We start from the raw sequence: 16,727 nt of genomic DNA, 5'->3' as shown, positions 1-16,727 counted from the left end.
GATGTTTTTCATCATTTTTGACGATATACTAAACTATGACTTTTTCATCATTTTGGACGACATACTAAACTATGACTTTTTCATCATTTTGGACGACATACTATACTATGACTTTTTTCAATCATTTTGGACGACATACTATACTATGACTTTTTCATCATTTTGGACGACATACTATACTATGACTTTTTCATCATTTTGGACGACATACTAAACTATGACTTTTTCATCATTTTGGACGACATACTAAACTATGACTTTTTCATCATTTTGGACGACATACTACACTATGACTTTTTTCAATCATTTTGGACGACATACTAAACTATGACTTTTTCATCATTTTGGACGACATACTATACTATGACTTTTTCATCATTTTGGACGACATACTACACTATGACTTTTTTCAATCATTTTGGACGACATACTAAACTATGACTTTTTCATCATTTTGGACGACATACTATACTATGACTTTTTCATCATTTTGTTGTACATACTAAAATATGACTTTTTTCAATCATTTTGGACGACATACTAAACTATGACTTTTTCATCATTTTGGACGACATACTATACTATGACTTTTTCATCATTTTGGACGACATACTATACTATGACTTTTTCATCATTTTGGACGACATACTATACTATGACTTTTTCATCATTTTTGACGACATACTAAACTATGACTTTTTCATCATTTTTGACGACATACTAAACTATGACTTTTTCATCATTTTGGACGACATACTATACTATGATGTTTTTCATCATTTTGGACGATATACTAAACTATGACTTTTTCATCATTTTGGACGACATACTAAACTATGACTTTTTCATCATTTTGGACGACATACTAAACTATGACTTTTTTCAATCATTTTGGACGACATACTAAACTATGACTTTTTCATCATTTTGGACGACATACTATACTATGACTTTTTCATCATTTTGGACGACATACTAAACTATGACTTTTTCATCAGTTTGGACTACAGACTATACTATCACTTTTTCATCATTTTGGACGAAATACTAAACTTTTACTTTTTCATCATTTTGCACGACATACTAAACTATGACTTTTTCATCATTTTTGACGATATACTAAACTATGACTTTTTCATCATTTTGGACGACATACTATACTATGACTTTTTCATCATTTTGGATGACATACTATACTATGACTTTTTCATCATTTTGGACGACATACTAAACTATGACTTTTTCATCATTTTGGACGACATACTATACTATGACTTTTTTCAATCATTTTTGACGACATACTAAACTATGACTTTTTCATCATTTTGGACGACATACTATACTATGACTTTTTCATCATTTTGGACGACATACTAAACTATGACTTTATCATAATATTTGACGAAATACTATAATATGATGTTTTTCATCATTTTGTACTATATACTAAACTATTACTTTTTCATCATTTTGGACACATACTTTACTATGATGTTTTTCATCATTTTTGACGATATACTAAACTATGACTTTTTCATCATTTTGGACGACATACTATACTATGATGTTTTTCATTTTTGACGACATACTAAACTATGACTTTTTCAATCATTATTGACTACATACTATACTATGACTTTTTCATCATTTTGGACGACATACTATACTATGACTTTTTCATCATTTTGGACGACATACTAAACTATGACTTTTTCATCATTTTGGACGACATACTATACTATGACTTTTTCATCATTTTGGACGACATACTAAACTATGACTTTTTCATCATTTTGGACGACATACTATACTATGACTTTTTTCAATCATTTTGGACGACATACTATACTATGACTTTTTCATCATTTTGGATGACATACTATACTATGACTTTTTTCAATCATTTTGGACGACATACTATACTATGACTTTTTCATCATTTTGGATGACATACTATACTATGACTTTTTTCAATCATTTTGGACGACATACTATACTATGACTTTTTCATCATTTTTGACGACATACTAAACTATGACTTTTTCATCATTTTGGACGACATACTAAACTATGACTTTTTCATCATTTTTGACGACATACTATACTATGACTTTTTCATCATTTTGGACGACATACTATACTATGACTTTTTCATCATTTTTGACGACATACTATACTATGACTTTTTCATCATTTTTGACGACATACTAAACTATGACTTTTTCATCATTTTGGACGACATACTATACTATGACTTTTTTCAATCATTTTTGACGACATACTAAACTATGACTTTTTCATCATTTTGGACGACATACTATACTATGACTTTTTTCAATCATTTTTGACGACATACTAAACTATGACTTTTTCATCATTTTGGACGACATACTATACTATGACTTTTTTCAATCATTTTGGACGACATACTATACTATGACTTTTTTCAATCATTTTGGACGACATACTATACTATGACTTTTTCATCATTTTGGATGACATACTATACTATGACTTTTTCATCATTTTTGACGACATACTATACTATGACTTTTTCATCATTTTGGACGACATACTATACTATGACTTTTTCATCATTTTGGACGACATACTATACTATGACTTTTTCATCATTTTGGACGACATACTATACTATGACTTTTTCATCATTTTGGACGACATACTAAACTATGACTTTTTCAATCATTTTGGACGACATACTAAACTATGACTTTTTCATCATTTTGCACGACATACTATACTATGATGTTTTTCATCATTTTTGATGATATACTAAACTATGACTTTTTCATCATTTTTGACGACATACTATATACTATGACTTTTTCATCATTTTTGACGACATACTATACTATGACTTTTTTCAATCATTTTGGACGACATACTATACTATGACTTTTTCATCATTTTGGACGACATACAAAACTATGAATTTTTCATCATAGTTGATGATATACTAAACTATGACTTTTTCATCATTTTTGATGATATACTAAACTATGACTTTTTCATCATTTTTGACGACATACTATACTATGACTTTTTTCAATCATTTTGGACGACATACTATACTATGATGTTTTTCATCATTTTTGATGATATACTAAACTATGACTTTTTCATCATTTTTGACGACATACTATACTATGACTTTTTCATCATTTTGGACGACATACTAAACTATGACTTTTTCATCATTTTGGACGACATACTATACTATGACTTTTTTCAATCATTTTGGATGACATACTATACTATGACTTTTTCATCATTTTGGACGACATACTAAACTATGACTTTTTCATCATTTTGGACGACATACTACACTATGACTTTTTTCAATCATTTTGGACGACATACTAAACTATGACTTTTTCATCATTTTGGACGACATACTATACTATGACTTTTTCATCATTTTGGACGACATACTAAACTATGACTTTTTCATCATTTTGGACGACATACTATACTATGATGTTTTTCATCATTTTTGACGATATACTAAACTATGACTTTTTCATCATTTTGGACGACATACTATACTATGATGTTTTTCATCATTTTGGACGATATACTAAACTATGACTTTTTCATCATTTTGGACGACATACTAAACTATGACTTTTTCATCATTTTGGACGACATACTATACTATGACTTTTTTCAATCATTTTGGACGACATACTAAACTATGACTTTTTCATCATTTTGCACGACATACTATACTATGATGTTTTTCATCATTTTTGACGACATACTAAACTATGACTTTTTCATCATTTTTGACGACATACTAAACTATGACTTTTTCATCATTTTTGACGATATACTAAACTATGACTTTTTTCAATCATTTTGGACGACATACTATACTATGACTTTTTTCAATTATTTTTGACGACATACTAAACTATGACTTTTTCATCATTTTTGACGACATACTATACTATGACTTTTTTCAATCATTTTGGACGACATACTATACTATGACTTTTTTCAATTATTTTTGACGACAAACTTTACTATGACGTTTTTCATCATTTTGGACGACATACTAAACTATTACTTTTTCATCATTTTTGATGACATTATACTATGACATTTTTCCTGATATTTGACGACATACTATACTATGACGTTTTTGTCATGATTTTTGAAGAAATACTATACTTTTTTAATCCTTCTGACGACATACTATGCTGTGACTTTTTTCATGATTTTTGACGACATAGTATACTCTGTCGTAAAAAGTCATCGTAAAATATGTCGTAAAAAACATTAGTATAGTACGTTGCCAATATGTCCTAAAAACATCACAGTACAGTATGACATCAAAAATTTCATAAAAAAGTCTCGGTATATTATGTTGTAAAAAGTGAAAGTCCTCGTTGCTTGACATTGCGTAACAATTACTAATTACCTTCTCTTATTCTTGTTTTCCAGGAACAATATAAGTTCTGCTATGAAGTGGCTTTGGAGGCACTCAGCTCCTTCTGATTGGCTGTGGGTTGAAATCATCTTTTCTGATCGCCGTTGACGCTGCCTGTCATTCTCAACGCAACACTGGGACACACAGAGTGCAAAACTTCTTTGTGGTGACCCGAACCCAACCTGTGAGCATGTGTGCCTGTGAGTGTGTGTGTGTTTGAGAGTGTGTGCACGTGATTCTGTGTGAATAAGAGAGGGCATGCTTGCATATTTGAGTGTGCCTGTGACAACACACACACACAACCTGTACAGAAGAGAAAAAAAGCGACACACACACCAGTGATTTTCGTGTGTTCGCTTCAGCGAGACTGTGAACTTTACATGCTTGTACAAAGAAAAAAGAAAAAATGATATGTTGAAAAAACAAAATCAGATGTTTAAAAAAAAAAAGCGCCACTTTTTCCTTCTCTATCTCTCTGTCCTCTCTGCTGGGCTGTGATGTGACTATTGTACAGTATTTCCTTTTTAGATATATTCTACGCCTTGAATGTTGTCTCCCTGTGAAGGCTGGATGCACACTGGAAGATTGTTCACATTTAGCAGAGGTTCAAGTGATGCCTCAACTCTGTATTTTGGACTCCAATGTTTATCCCTGAGTATTTCTGAAAGGTTATGAAACTTGAGAGGTGGACATTATCGTCAATAATTCAGTCAGCTGGATCCCAATAAAAACCAAAAGACAAATGTTAATTCTAGCATTTTCCTTTGAAATCACAAGCAGGTACATTTCCTTGTGGCTGGGGCCTCATGACTGCCTCAAACTGAATCTTATGTTTAATTCGGTAATTGGTTACAAAAATTCTCAGTACAGTTTCCTTACCTTCATAATCCATCATGGAAGTCATTTACAACTTTCCTTTGGCAGTTTTGCTTTAACTGGGGAAATAATGCTTACAAACACTGTTAAAGAAGGAAGAAGTAGCGAGTTACAAACTACAGGAAGTGGAGTCAAGTGCATAGTGAAGAGTAATAACAACATTAAACAGACAGAAGAAAAGAAAACTCATGCCTTGCCTTTATGACCAAACGTTGATGTTGTTGTTCTGCTCGCTGCTCCAGGTTTTTTCATTTGGGGCTGTGAGAAAAAAATAAAAATAAATAAATGGTTCATAAACGTTTTTGAATGGCTTTATGTAAAGTCATTGTTGTCAAAATCTTTTAGTGTGCATCCACTCTTACTGTAAATAAGATAAGACAACCACAGTCAAACAAACAAACAGACAAACATCATGCACCAGACACATTACAAATAAAGGTTATCATTTCAAAATGCTATCGCTCTGTAAAGCTGTGTCAGTGTCATTTTCAGCGACTTGGTATTATAGTTTGGAATAAAGTCTTATGTTGCTTATTTACAAACTGTCCTTTTAGACATGTTGTCTAAAAAAAATAAGATATATATTTTTGCATATTGCACATTTAGCTGATGCCCATATCCAGAGTGGCTTACAATGAGGAAGCAGATGGCTTGAAGTTTTTTTCCCCCCCCAGAGGAGAGTTTTAGATTTAACATGCCTTTTTGTGACGCTTTGGAGAACACAACACTTTTTCACAACAACCAGGTCATTCTGCATCTCATATACATTCTCATTGAACAGAAAAAAAAAATCCATGCTGTCATTCCAAATGGAAAGCTAAACAAAGTGTAACTTATTTTTCTTTTTTTGTCCACTGATTTACGCAGTTTTGAAGATTTTTTTTAACTTTAAACTGCAGGCAGGCAAAACAAGGCAATCAATATGTTTTAAGTACAGTGAAGCTTGTAGCTTTGTGAAGTTAGAGCTGCATTTTAATTATTTGGACTTTACCTGGCCTGTGAAAGTTGTGTATTTTTCATTTCCCTTTGCTCATGCCACACGCAACTCTTTTTTGTACCGTGTACCCAGGCCGATTTTTTTTTTATGAATCACCGAAGAAGCTTGAGCAGCATTAACATGCGAGAACGCCATGTACAGGGAAAAGCATCTCCAGGGACATTTTTTCCAAATATATATTGTTATCAGACAAGTATCTAAAACAAGGTCAAATAAATTAAAAAAAACGAGATGCAAATTCTTGACCCATGGTGATTAAAAAGATAGACTTCTTAATTCCCTTGATAAAGATCATATCATCAGCCACGATATGTTTCATGTGATACATTCTCAACACAGTTTAGGGAAAAGGAGGCTTGGGGGTTATAACCGTTTTCCCAGCCTGCCATCTATCATTAAAGTGACAACAGCAAACACACAGACAGGTCACATTTACTTCCTCTACAAACAAAGCCTCAAATTTGCTTTTCTCTAAGCCGCTGAGGTGTGCAGGTTTAAAAATTCATTTGACAAACTCACTCCTCAGTCCAATAGGAAATGATTTCAGTTGATGATTGACCCCAGCATGAAAGAAGGTCACCATGGCTACCAGTTCAGACATGTGAGGAGTTAATGAGAATTTTACAGGGTGTGAGGCTGACCACAGCCTTCCCTTATCTCCTCGTCTAATTAGACTTTTGTCTTTTGACATTTCTCTGTTGTGCATTTAAAAGATGCGACCAAAACTAAACAACCAGCTAATTTTAAAGACACGCTTCCTGTTTTAATTTAGCACCCTCTGAACTGTGGAGTCAGAAGAACTGTGATAATATTTAGGAGTCAGTTGGCACTTTTGGGGACTAAAGCATGGCCACAGTATAGTCTCATGTACATGTCCAATAAAAGGACAAGACAACAGATCAAGGGCTTCATTTTCAAACACTATGAATCTGTTCAAGAGAAATCATTGATACCAATTGTGAAAGCAATTTTGTAAGTCACTATCTTAAAAACCCAGTTGTAACCCATAATGTGATTAATGTCAACCATGGATTCATACCAGCATGTGTCAGTATTTTAAGACAATGGATTACCCAGTTTGGAATGACTATCACAACGCTGAAGGTCTCTGGTGAATATCTGTTAAGGTAGTACAGTTTGCTTGTAGGTTTCAATTCTCTTGGCCAGAACCGGCATACTTGTGGCAAGATGTTGTGGCAAACTGTTCAGTCTGCGCTTATGTTTTATTCTGTTGCTAGAGTCCAGTCAGGCTCGTTAATGGACCTATCAAGACAAAGACTGTAAGAGCGTTGTATTGAAGACCATGTGAAAGCCAGACATTTTAAGCATTTTGTTTTTTCTCACTAAGGCTTTATTTTACTGGTTTGGTTCATGGCCATTCTTTTGTATTATATATTTTGTTTGTTTTCTTTTTGCTTTTTTTGTCCTGAATTTGTACATTTCTTTTGTATAATTATTATTCTGATGATTATTTGTCTAGCAAAGTGTTGTTTAGATCTGGTGATGCCATTACCATTGGTTGTTTAGTTGTTTGAAATGTGGTTAACATGAAATAAAGGGACCAAAATGTTGAATGTGATCTCATCTCTCTCTTTACAGACTCTTATTTTGATGTAACTACCATTTATGCATTTTATTTGAGGGATCTTTGTCTGAGGAACTTACACAGAACAGCATGACATAAAAATGTTATAGTATAGTATGTGGTAAGACAAGTATGCAATATGATAGTATAGTATGTCATAAAAAAGTCAGTATAGTATGTCATGAGAAAGTCATAGTATAGTATGTCATAAAAATTCATACTTTAATTATAAAAAAGGCATAGTGTAGCATGATGTCAAAAAAGTCCTGTGCACACCAAAACAGTCTTAAACAGGCGCGTAGGTGGGGCAAGCAATGAATTAAAACGAAGAAGTGTAAACGGTGTGCGGGTAGTATGTCATGAAAAGTCATAGTATAGCATGTTGTAAAAAGTCATAATAGAGTATGTCATAAAAAGCTATAGTAGAGTTTAACATGTCATAGTATAGCATGTTGTAAAAAAGTCATAGTATGTCGTAAAAAGTCATAATATAGCATGTCATAAAAAGTCATAGTATAGTTTAACATGAAATGTCATAGTATAGCATGCTGTAAAAAAGTCATAGTATAGCATGTTGTAAAAAGTCATAATAGAGTATGTCATAAAAAGCTATAGTATAGTTTAACATGAAATGTCATAGTATAGCATGCTGTAAAAAAGTCATAGTATAATATGTTGTAACAAGTCATAGTATATGTCGGAAAAAAGTCAGAATATGATATGTCACAAAAAGTCATAGTATATGTCGGAAAAAAGTCATAGTATAGTATGTCGGAAAAAGTCATCATACAGTATGTCATTAAAAGTCATAGTATAGCATGTCGGAAAAAAGTCAGAATATAATATGTCATAAAAAGTCATAGGATAGTATGTCATAAAAAGTCATAGTGTGGCATGTTGCAAAAAGTCATAATATAGTTTGTCAAAAAGTCATAGGATAGTATGTTATATAAAGTCATACTTTAATTACCATGAAAAGTCATAGTACAGTATGTCGTAAAATAGTCATTATATAGTATGTTGTAAAAAGTCATACTTTAATTACCATAAAGTCATAGTATAGTATGTCGTAAAAAAAGTCATAGTATAGTATGTCGTAAAAAAACGTCATAGTACAGTATGCCGTAAAATCAATCAATCTTGATTGATTTATATCGTAAAAAGTCATACTTTAATTATCATAAAAAGTCAGAGAATAGTTTGTAATTAAAGTCAAAGTACAGTATGCCATAGAAGTCATAGTATAGCATGTCATAAAAAGTCATAGTATAGTATGACGATAAAAAGTCATAGTATAGTATGTCATGAAAGTCAAGTATGTCATAGAAGTCAAAGTATAGTTTGTCATAAAAAGTCACAGTATAGTATGACGAAAACAGTCATAGAATAGTATGTCATAAAAAGTCAGTACAGTTTAACATGAAAAGTCAAGTCATAATATAGTATGACGAAAAAAGTCATGGTATAGTATGTCATGAAAGTCAAAGTATAGGATGTCGTAAAAAGTCATACTATACTATGACGAAAAAAGTCATAGTATAGTATGATGAAAAAAGTTATAGAATAGCAAGTCATAGTATAGTTTAACATGAAAAGTCATAGTATAGCATGTCGTAAAAAGTCAAAATATAGTATGTCATAAAAGGTCATAGTATATGTTGAAAAAAAAAAAGTAATTTGAATAAATTTTCCGGAACTTTGAGGTGCGGTGGCAACGCAAACCACACAGATTACCAGGAATTCTTTTACCCAGGTAAATAAATTCCTGGTAATAAAAGTTCCTGGAAATGTTGGGGGAAAGGGGTGCTATAAAAAAATACCATAGCTTACTATGTCATAAACCTGCAAAGTACAGTATGCCAAAAAAAACAGTATAGGCAAAACTGTTGTATTGAAGTATGTTATAAAACATGACATAGTATGCTACAAAAAATGTCATACTATAGAAGCTTTAAAAGCAGACATCACGGTATGCCTTACAACACATCATCGTATAAGTTACAGTAAAAGCTGATAGCACAACATTAAATGTCAAAGTAAAGTATGTCATAGTATGCAATAAAAATTTCATAGCATAGTTTGTTGTAAAGAATAACATTGTTTTACAAAAAATGACATATGTTGTATGCCACGGTAAATGTCATGGTATAGTATGCCACAATAAATGCCAGTATAGTATGTCATAAAAATAAATACAGTTTATTTGAAAATATGAGATTCTGTTGTATGCTATTAAAATATCATAGCATACTTTGTCACAGAAAATCATAATGTATAGTATGCCGTGAAAAATGGCATAGTATAGTGTTCCATAATAAGAAGTAAATTTCTCTTCTACTTGCCCCACAAAAAAACTCCCACTTATTCTGGACAAGTCTTGATGTAGGGCTCTGTCTAGTGAATTAGATGTTCTACCAGTGAGACCTACAAAGTGTTAAAATATAAATAAAGACATGGTCTGTCTTTATTTAAGGCAAGGGCCAATGTAGAGATGTGCCTGATGTTGATGACATTATTATTATTATTATTATTATTATTATTAGATTATAAATAAGTTATGTTTAATTCTTAACTCCAACAGAAGCCAACTGGAGAAAAAGTCATGTCAGTTTTACTCATGAAGCACCAAATCACCTTAAACCAACTGTGAGAAACACAACTTATACAAATCATGATTCTATATAGGCAGACAGTGGATCGTTTGATGAAACTACTCACCGACTCTATTCCATTTAACCGTTTCATCTCGACACCTCCACTCTTTGTTTGCTCTCCTACCAGTCACGAGCTCCCAATACAATCCCCAAACTGGAGAGAAGAAAAAAACACACATACAGGTCTTTATGGGCTGATGTTTTCTTCTTCTAATCAATCAGAGTCAGTGATGAACGCAGCTCCAAGCCAACGGCCTCATCCTTTATTTAGCTGGTTGATTCCCAAGGAGCTCATAAATATGCATGAGTCTGCGATTAGCATAGGCACCAAGGACAGGGCCTGTACCTTGGCATTATGACGATCAATCAGAAACACTAAGGGGCTCCTCAGAGGGAAGCTGTCTGTCAGCTTGGCTTTGGGCTGAGTTGATGCACGCACGCACACGCATCAAAAAAAGGTACGCTCAAAGCATACATAACCCCCCACACACACACACACACATCACACAAAAGTCTGCAGAAAGCAAGCATCCACACTCACACACGCAGCCAGACTAAAGCACACAAAGCATGTACACACCTAAAGGCACAGACAAGGCATGCATATATAAAACACACACAGTCTCTCACAGATACATTCAAACACACAGATGCAAAGCCACTGTCAATGTTTATCATTTATCTCATACTTTTTCCCTGCTCTGTCTGTTTCCTCTTTTTATTCCCACTCCCTTTCAGAGCTGAGTTTGTAATGAGTTTGAAAATTGGCCCATTTCATTTGCTCTCACTAAAATGTCATTATCTGGGGGGAGGAAGGAGGAGGGCGTTCACGGTGGCACTGTAATATATTTTTCCCACTCTAACAGGATTATTAATATATTTTCTCCCGCAGAACTTGTAACAAGGTTATTGCGTGTCCGCAGCAGATCCCATGCATCTCCATGTGCTGCATTCACACTGATTCAGAAAATCAGATATGGCCTCCTTCAGACATTTATTCTGCACCTGTGCTGCATTTCACTGCATCCACCGTCAGCTACAGCAAGGTCTCTTTCATTTAAACAGAAATGTAAGTACATGCCAAACCACAGTTTTCATTTTGGATGGATTCTAAGTTGGCGAGCACTTTGATGTCCTTCCCAAACATATCTACTGGGCTTTTATAGTGAGATGACACAAAAATTAACCTTCTCTGAACTTCCAGTGAAATTTTAAAATAGTAAACCATGATGGTTTGAAACCTCTTATTTCAAAGACTAATAACAGACCTTGGATGCCATTCAGGGTGCCCTGTCAAAAGTTTTTCAGACGGCTTTTTATCATCTTTCATGTTAAAAATGCTTCCAAGGGGCACTCCTAATAAACCTGCTGTCAAAATGAAAGCATTATTGTGGAGTCCGATCAGTGGGCACCATTCCCTAAAAAGGCGGACTGGAGGGTGTGCTTTAATTACTTGGGTATCACACACACTGCTCAGCCTCCCTGGGAAAGTTTATTGCATGGTGCTGGAAAGGAGGTCCGACTGACTGTCAAACCTAGGATTCAGGGAGAGCAATGCAGATTTTGTTCTGGCCGTGGAACAGTGGAACAGCTCTTCATCTTTGCAGACCTGTTGGAAGTGTCATGAGAGTTTGTCCATCCAGTCTGCATGTGTTTTGAGGGCATGGAGAGGGCTTATAAGCACACCCCCGTGGAGTTCTTTAGGGGGTACTGCGGGAACACAGGGTACAGGGATTGTTGCTTCCAGCCATCCAGTCCCTTTACAACCAAAGTGAAGACTGAATCCGCAGGTGTTGGCCTCTGCCAGGGTTGTTTCTTATCACTCATTCTGTTTGTGATATTCATGGGCTCTCAAGACGCAGGCAGGGAGGGGAGAGTCCTCTTTGGAGACCTCAGAATCGCTCCTCTGCTCTTTGCAGATGATGTGGTTTCCGCTGGTTTTATCACACTGTGACCTCCAGCATGCACTGGGGCAGTTTGCAGCTGAGTCTGACACTGTCGAGATGAGAGTCAGCACCTTCTTCAAGTCTGAGGCCATGGTTCTCTGCCTGAAAACAGTGGACTGTCCCCACTTAGTTGGGAGAGAGTTACTGCCCCAAGCAAAGGACTTCAAGTGTCTCAAGGTCTTGCTCAGAAGTGAGGGCAAAATGGAGCGTGAGATGGAGAGGTGGTTTGGCACTGCATCAGAAGTGATGCAGGCATTGTACCAAACCACGTGGAGAACAGGGACGTGAGCCTGAAGGCAAAGCTTTCGATTTATCAGTCAATCTACGTCCCAACCCTCACCTATGGTCATGAGCTTTGGGTCGTGATCGAAAAATGAAATTGCAAGCAGCTGAAATGAGCTTCCTTCGGAGGGTGACTGGGCTCAGCCTTAGAGATAGGGTGAGGAGTTCAGACATCTGGGAGAGCTCAGAGTAGGGGTGGGAATCACCAGAGGCCCCAAGATATGATATTATCACAATACATAAGGCTCCATACAATATTATTGCGATTGCGAAACATGTTGCAGTATGCTGAGTATTGCAATAAAATATATTGTAATATATTGCAATTTATTGCCTGTTTTCAGTAGCAAAATTTCCCAAAGGAAAACTTTGTCCACATCAACAGTTTTATCAAATAAAATAGAGTAGTTAGTCTGTTCATCTCATTTCAGTCATTCTTACTGCAGCAAAATGTATCTAGTAAACTGAAAAGGTAACTGATTATAATATTCTAGTAGGCTATCGTTTAATTTGTATTTTTAATATTAATTATTCATATAATAAAGAATTGATACTTGGTGTCTGTGTCACAACACGATACTGCCACACAAAAATATTGCAATACTATGCTGTATTTACAAGGAATGGCTTGAAACCAATCCACATTTCTTAACAGAAGAGACCCTGAGCATCTAAAACCACTGAAAACTGTCACTTTGTGTGTAGTTAACACAAGAGGCCATTATCTATATGTAATTAAAAAGCATAAAGTGAGTAGCTTTAATGAATTCTATAACAGAGTGTGCTTAATTGAAGACAGAATTTTCTCACAAAATAGCAACCATTTGTTTTGTAGCAGGGTCAGCTGTATAAATTTACACATGCAGATTTATAAAACACAGAACAATGTGCAAACACAGCTTTACAAACTTGATGAAAACAATGTGTATGCCTATTTCTCTGTTTGTGCATACACAGTTTAGTCATGAATCTACACAGAGCGTACTGCATTTGGCCATTATTGTTTTAACAAACACAATATTGGACTCTGATTTGACATTTTTGGAGAATCAGAACAGACAAATATCCACACATTAGACAAGAAAAAAAATTCTCAATCAGTTTTGGATGTAACTGACTTTTCTGTGGCCTTTATAAATATGGATTACTTTTACGATATAGACATGAAATCCACAATAATACATTGTCATGTCTTCATTATTTAAACTGTCAAAGAGTTTTAGAGTTATGTGTAATTAAAAAGTGTTTTCTGAACAATACATAATTGTAGAAAATGAACAGCTGGTAAGAATGTGACGCACATCATGTGTTACAGCTGATAAATAAAACCAGTCATCTCAAAAAAAAAAACAAAAAAAAAAACAACAACCCTGTGACCTCAACATAAACAGTCCGCTCATTTACCTTTGTGTCTGTGTAAATCCCGCCGTTGTTCCAACGTCTCTGCCAGCTGGGGGAAGCAAACGAGATGCTAAGTCATGCATGACTCCGGGTGCAATCCATCAGCTCCACTCTCATTCACTTCAGCTGGGTTTCTGCAAAGTTGGACACAAAATGAAGACGTATGGGAAATCTCACCTGTGCTTCGTAACAGAATGGACGAGTTCTGAGATTGCCGCAGAGCCTTCGTAGCGGCAGGAGACTGAAAGGCTTTTGCTGTTTTCACCACAAGCTTTATATTGGTTTAGTTTTCACTGCATCTGCTACATGTTCCTGAAAGAAGCAGAGTGGCCGGGTGCAAAGATTGTCTCGCATCTGAAAAGTCACAGTCACAGTGTTGCATTTTCATATCATAAAGTCCTGAGTAATGTAAGGATCTATGTGAATACTTTAGGAATGCCGTTTCATTTTTTAATTGGTGTTAAAGGTGTTGAGGATGTTTTGCAAAAAGTTCTTTATTGTTTTTCTACCAAGCCGCTCAATCAGGTCATTTAATGTGTTTAAAAATTCTTGTCTTGTCTTGCCCTTGGCTACAGCCCAGTGGGTAATAAATAGCCTGAATAAAAGTTGAAAGCTGCAGTCTCAGAAGCACAAATCATGGCCAATTAGGGCAGGTATGTTATTATTTAGGGAGAATATTATTTCACCTCCTGACCTGCTGGTTAAATTTGAAGAATTCAAAGACATCAGTCAGAGCCTGGAGCAATATACACCATCTCCCGCTGGTGGAGTCAGCTGCAAAATTTTACATTGCTGCTGGTTTTTAAATTTAGTTGTAGTCTGTATTTACTAACACTGAACATACGGTGAGTAGTCACAGCCACAGTTCATTTAAGACACTGTCTGATGCTGGGAAATGTAAGACACATCTAGTAGCCTATATGTCTAGAGAGCAAAAGGTGCAGGATATAAAAATTGCAACTGAACCGGACATTTTGAAGAAGCCAATGCACATATTCATGTCTGCTATGAGAGCCTGCAAGTCTGCAGGAAAAGACTAGAGCTGAATAATATTAGGTCCACCAAAAGGTGGCTGAAAAGAAAGAAATAAAACAAAGGGAGATTTTTGCTGGTTGTTAAAACTTTCGAATATGTTAGCATGTCCAAGCACACACTTGGATCATTAATTTGACTTTTAACATAAAACAGCGGGTACAGAATTGGACAACAGGCCTACACATTTAAACAGTGCAGCTCTGCACTGTTTATAATTTTCAAGGTTGTGCAAGACACAGCATGTGTACAGCCTCGGTTATTCCACAGGCTAGTTAACGACATGTCGGGCAGGATATCCAAAGTGTGGGATCATTTTGAGAAGGTGAAGGATGAACCCAAGGTGACATGTAAACTCATCTTCATTGGTCGACTACAAGCATGACGTATCATCTGAAACATGGAAGCAGTGTTGCCAACTTAGCGACTCTGTCGCTATATTTAGCGACTTTTCAGACCCCTCTAGCGACTCTTTTTCAAAAAAGCGACTAGCAACAAATCTAGTGACTTTTTCTGATGTTACTGAAGACTTCTGGAGACTCTGTTGTGAGAGCACGTATCATTCTTATTCTTCTCAACGAGCAGCGGATGCTGCCGTGGGCCCTTCCCTCGCCCCAAAGCACTCACAGACGGCCCAGTCCTCCCTCCCAGCAGCAGTCAGAGCAGGAGATGTTAACCCCTCCACATCCAGACTGCAAGTGAATCGCGCATGCGCAGAACCGCCGCTGGCTGATCCCGACCTGGCTTACAGTCAGGGCGGGATGTAAATGTAAAATTTTCTTTGCCTAATATAAATCACTGAAAGAAGGTTCATTTGTAGTTCTAAACATATTCAGGGTGTTTTTTTACTCAGTTTTCGTCTCTCTCACGGCGTTATTCCTCTCTCCTACAGCAGTCATTACAATTACATGCATATGGACAATTATGCAAATTAGGCGATGACATCATTTAGCGACTTCTAGCGACTTTTAGGACAGCCAATAGCTACTTTTCTTACTGAGGAGTTGGCAACAGTGGATGGAAGTAGCTACATGCCCATTAGCCCACAGCGTCATTAACAGGCGGCTCGCTCAGTGTGTGACGTGCACTTGTAGATAAAATATAGGCCTATATTAATGAAGGTTCATTAGTACGGTTTGTATTTCTCTGTAATGTAGCACAGTGTTAACAATGTTACTGATACTATTCTTTCTCACACCTTCAACTCAAACCATTGTGTTGCCCCGCCAAAAATATATCATTTAATAATCTAATTAATACAGCAAACATGCAGGCAACTAAAGGCCGTAAGTGACGACTATTGGTTGACTAGGAAAATTCTTAGAAGGGAGCAGTCAAAGGGAAAAGTTGTTAAATCTGAATCAGCTGTAAAAGATACACGTTTAGAAGTATTTTCAAGGGCAACATAGGCAGCCACCTAGAGCAACATTCAGAAGGGGAGCCTAGTATGAGAGTGAAAGGGAAGTTTCCTTAGCCAGGACTTTACTCAAATGACAGCTTC

General features: G+C 35.5%; 1 protein-coding gene and 1 long non-coding RNA gene across 9 annotated transcripts in view; one reads left to right on the top strand and one right to left on the bottom strand.

Moving 5' to 3' along the window:
* ptprt (protein tyrosine phosphatase receptor type T) overlaps window positions 1–4,605 on the top strand; it is a 561,846-nt gene extending 557,241 nt beyond the window's left edge. For all 5 annotated transcript variants that reach the window (XM_049597546.1, XM_049597460.1, XM_049597372.1 and 2 more), the window contains one exon: window positions 4,468–4,605. In XM_049597546.1, the coding sequence (XP_049453503.1) occupies window positions 4,468–4,521 (54 nt within the window). In that variant the 3' untranslated portion in view covers window positions 4,522–4,605. The remainder of the gene's footprint in view (window positions 1–4,467) is intronic.
* Window positions 1–16,727, bottom strand: part of LOC125903450 (uncharacterized) — a 307,807-nt gene that overhangs the window by 392 nt on the left and 290,688 nt on the right. For all 4 annotated transcript variants that reach the window (XR_007451314.1, XR_007451306.1, XR_007451303.1 and 1 more), the window contains exons 2-4: window positions 14,198–14,328; window positions 10,630–10,719; window positions 4,445–5,587 (exon numbers count right to left, since the gene is read on the bottom strand). This is a non-coding gene — a long non-coding RNA (uncharacterized LOC125903450). The remainder of the gene's footprint in view (window positions 1–4,444; window positions 5,588–10,629; window positions 10,720–14,197; window positions 14,329–16,727) is intronic.

Source organism: Epinephelus fuscoguttatus, linkage group LG1 (genome assembly GCF_011397635.1).
Source record: "Epinephelus fuscoguttatus linkage group LG1, E.fuscoguttatus.final_Chr_v1".
NCBI classification, from domain to species: Eukaryota; Metazoa; Chordata; class Actinopteri; order Perciformes; family Serranidae; genus Epinephelus; species Epinephelus fuscoguttatus.
This window is presented reverse-complemented; position numbering and strand designations above follow the sequence as displayed.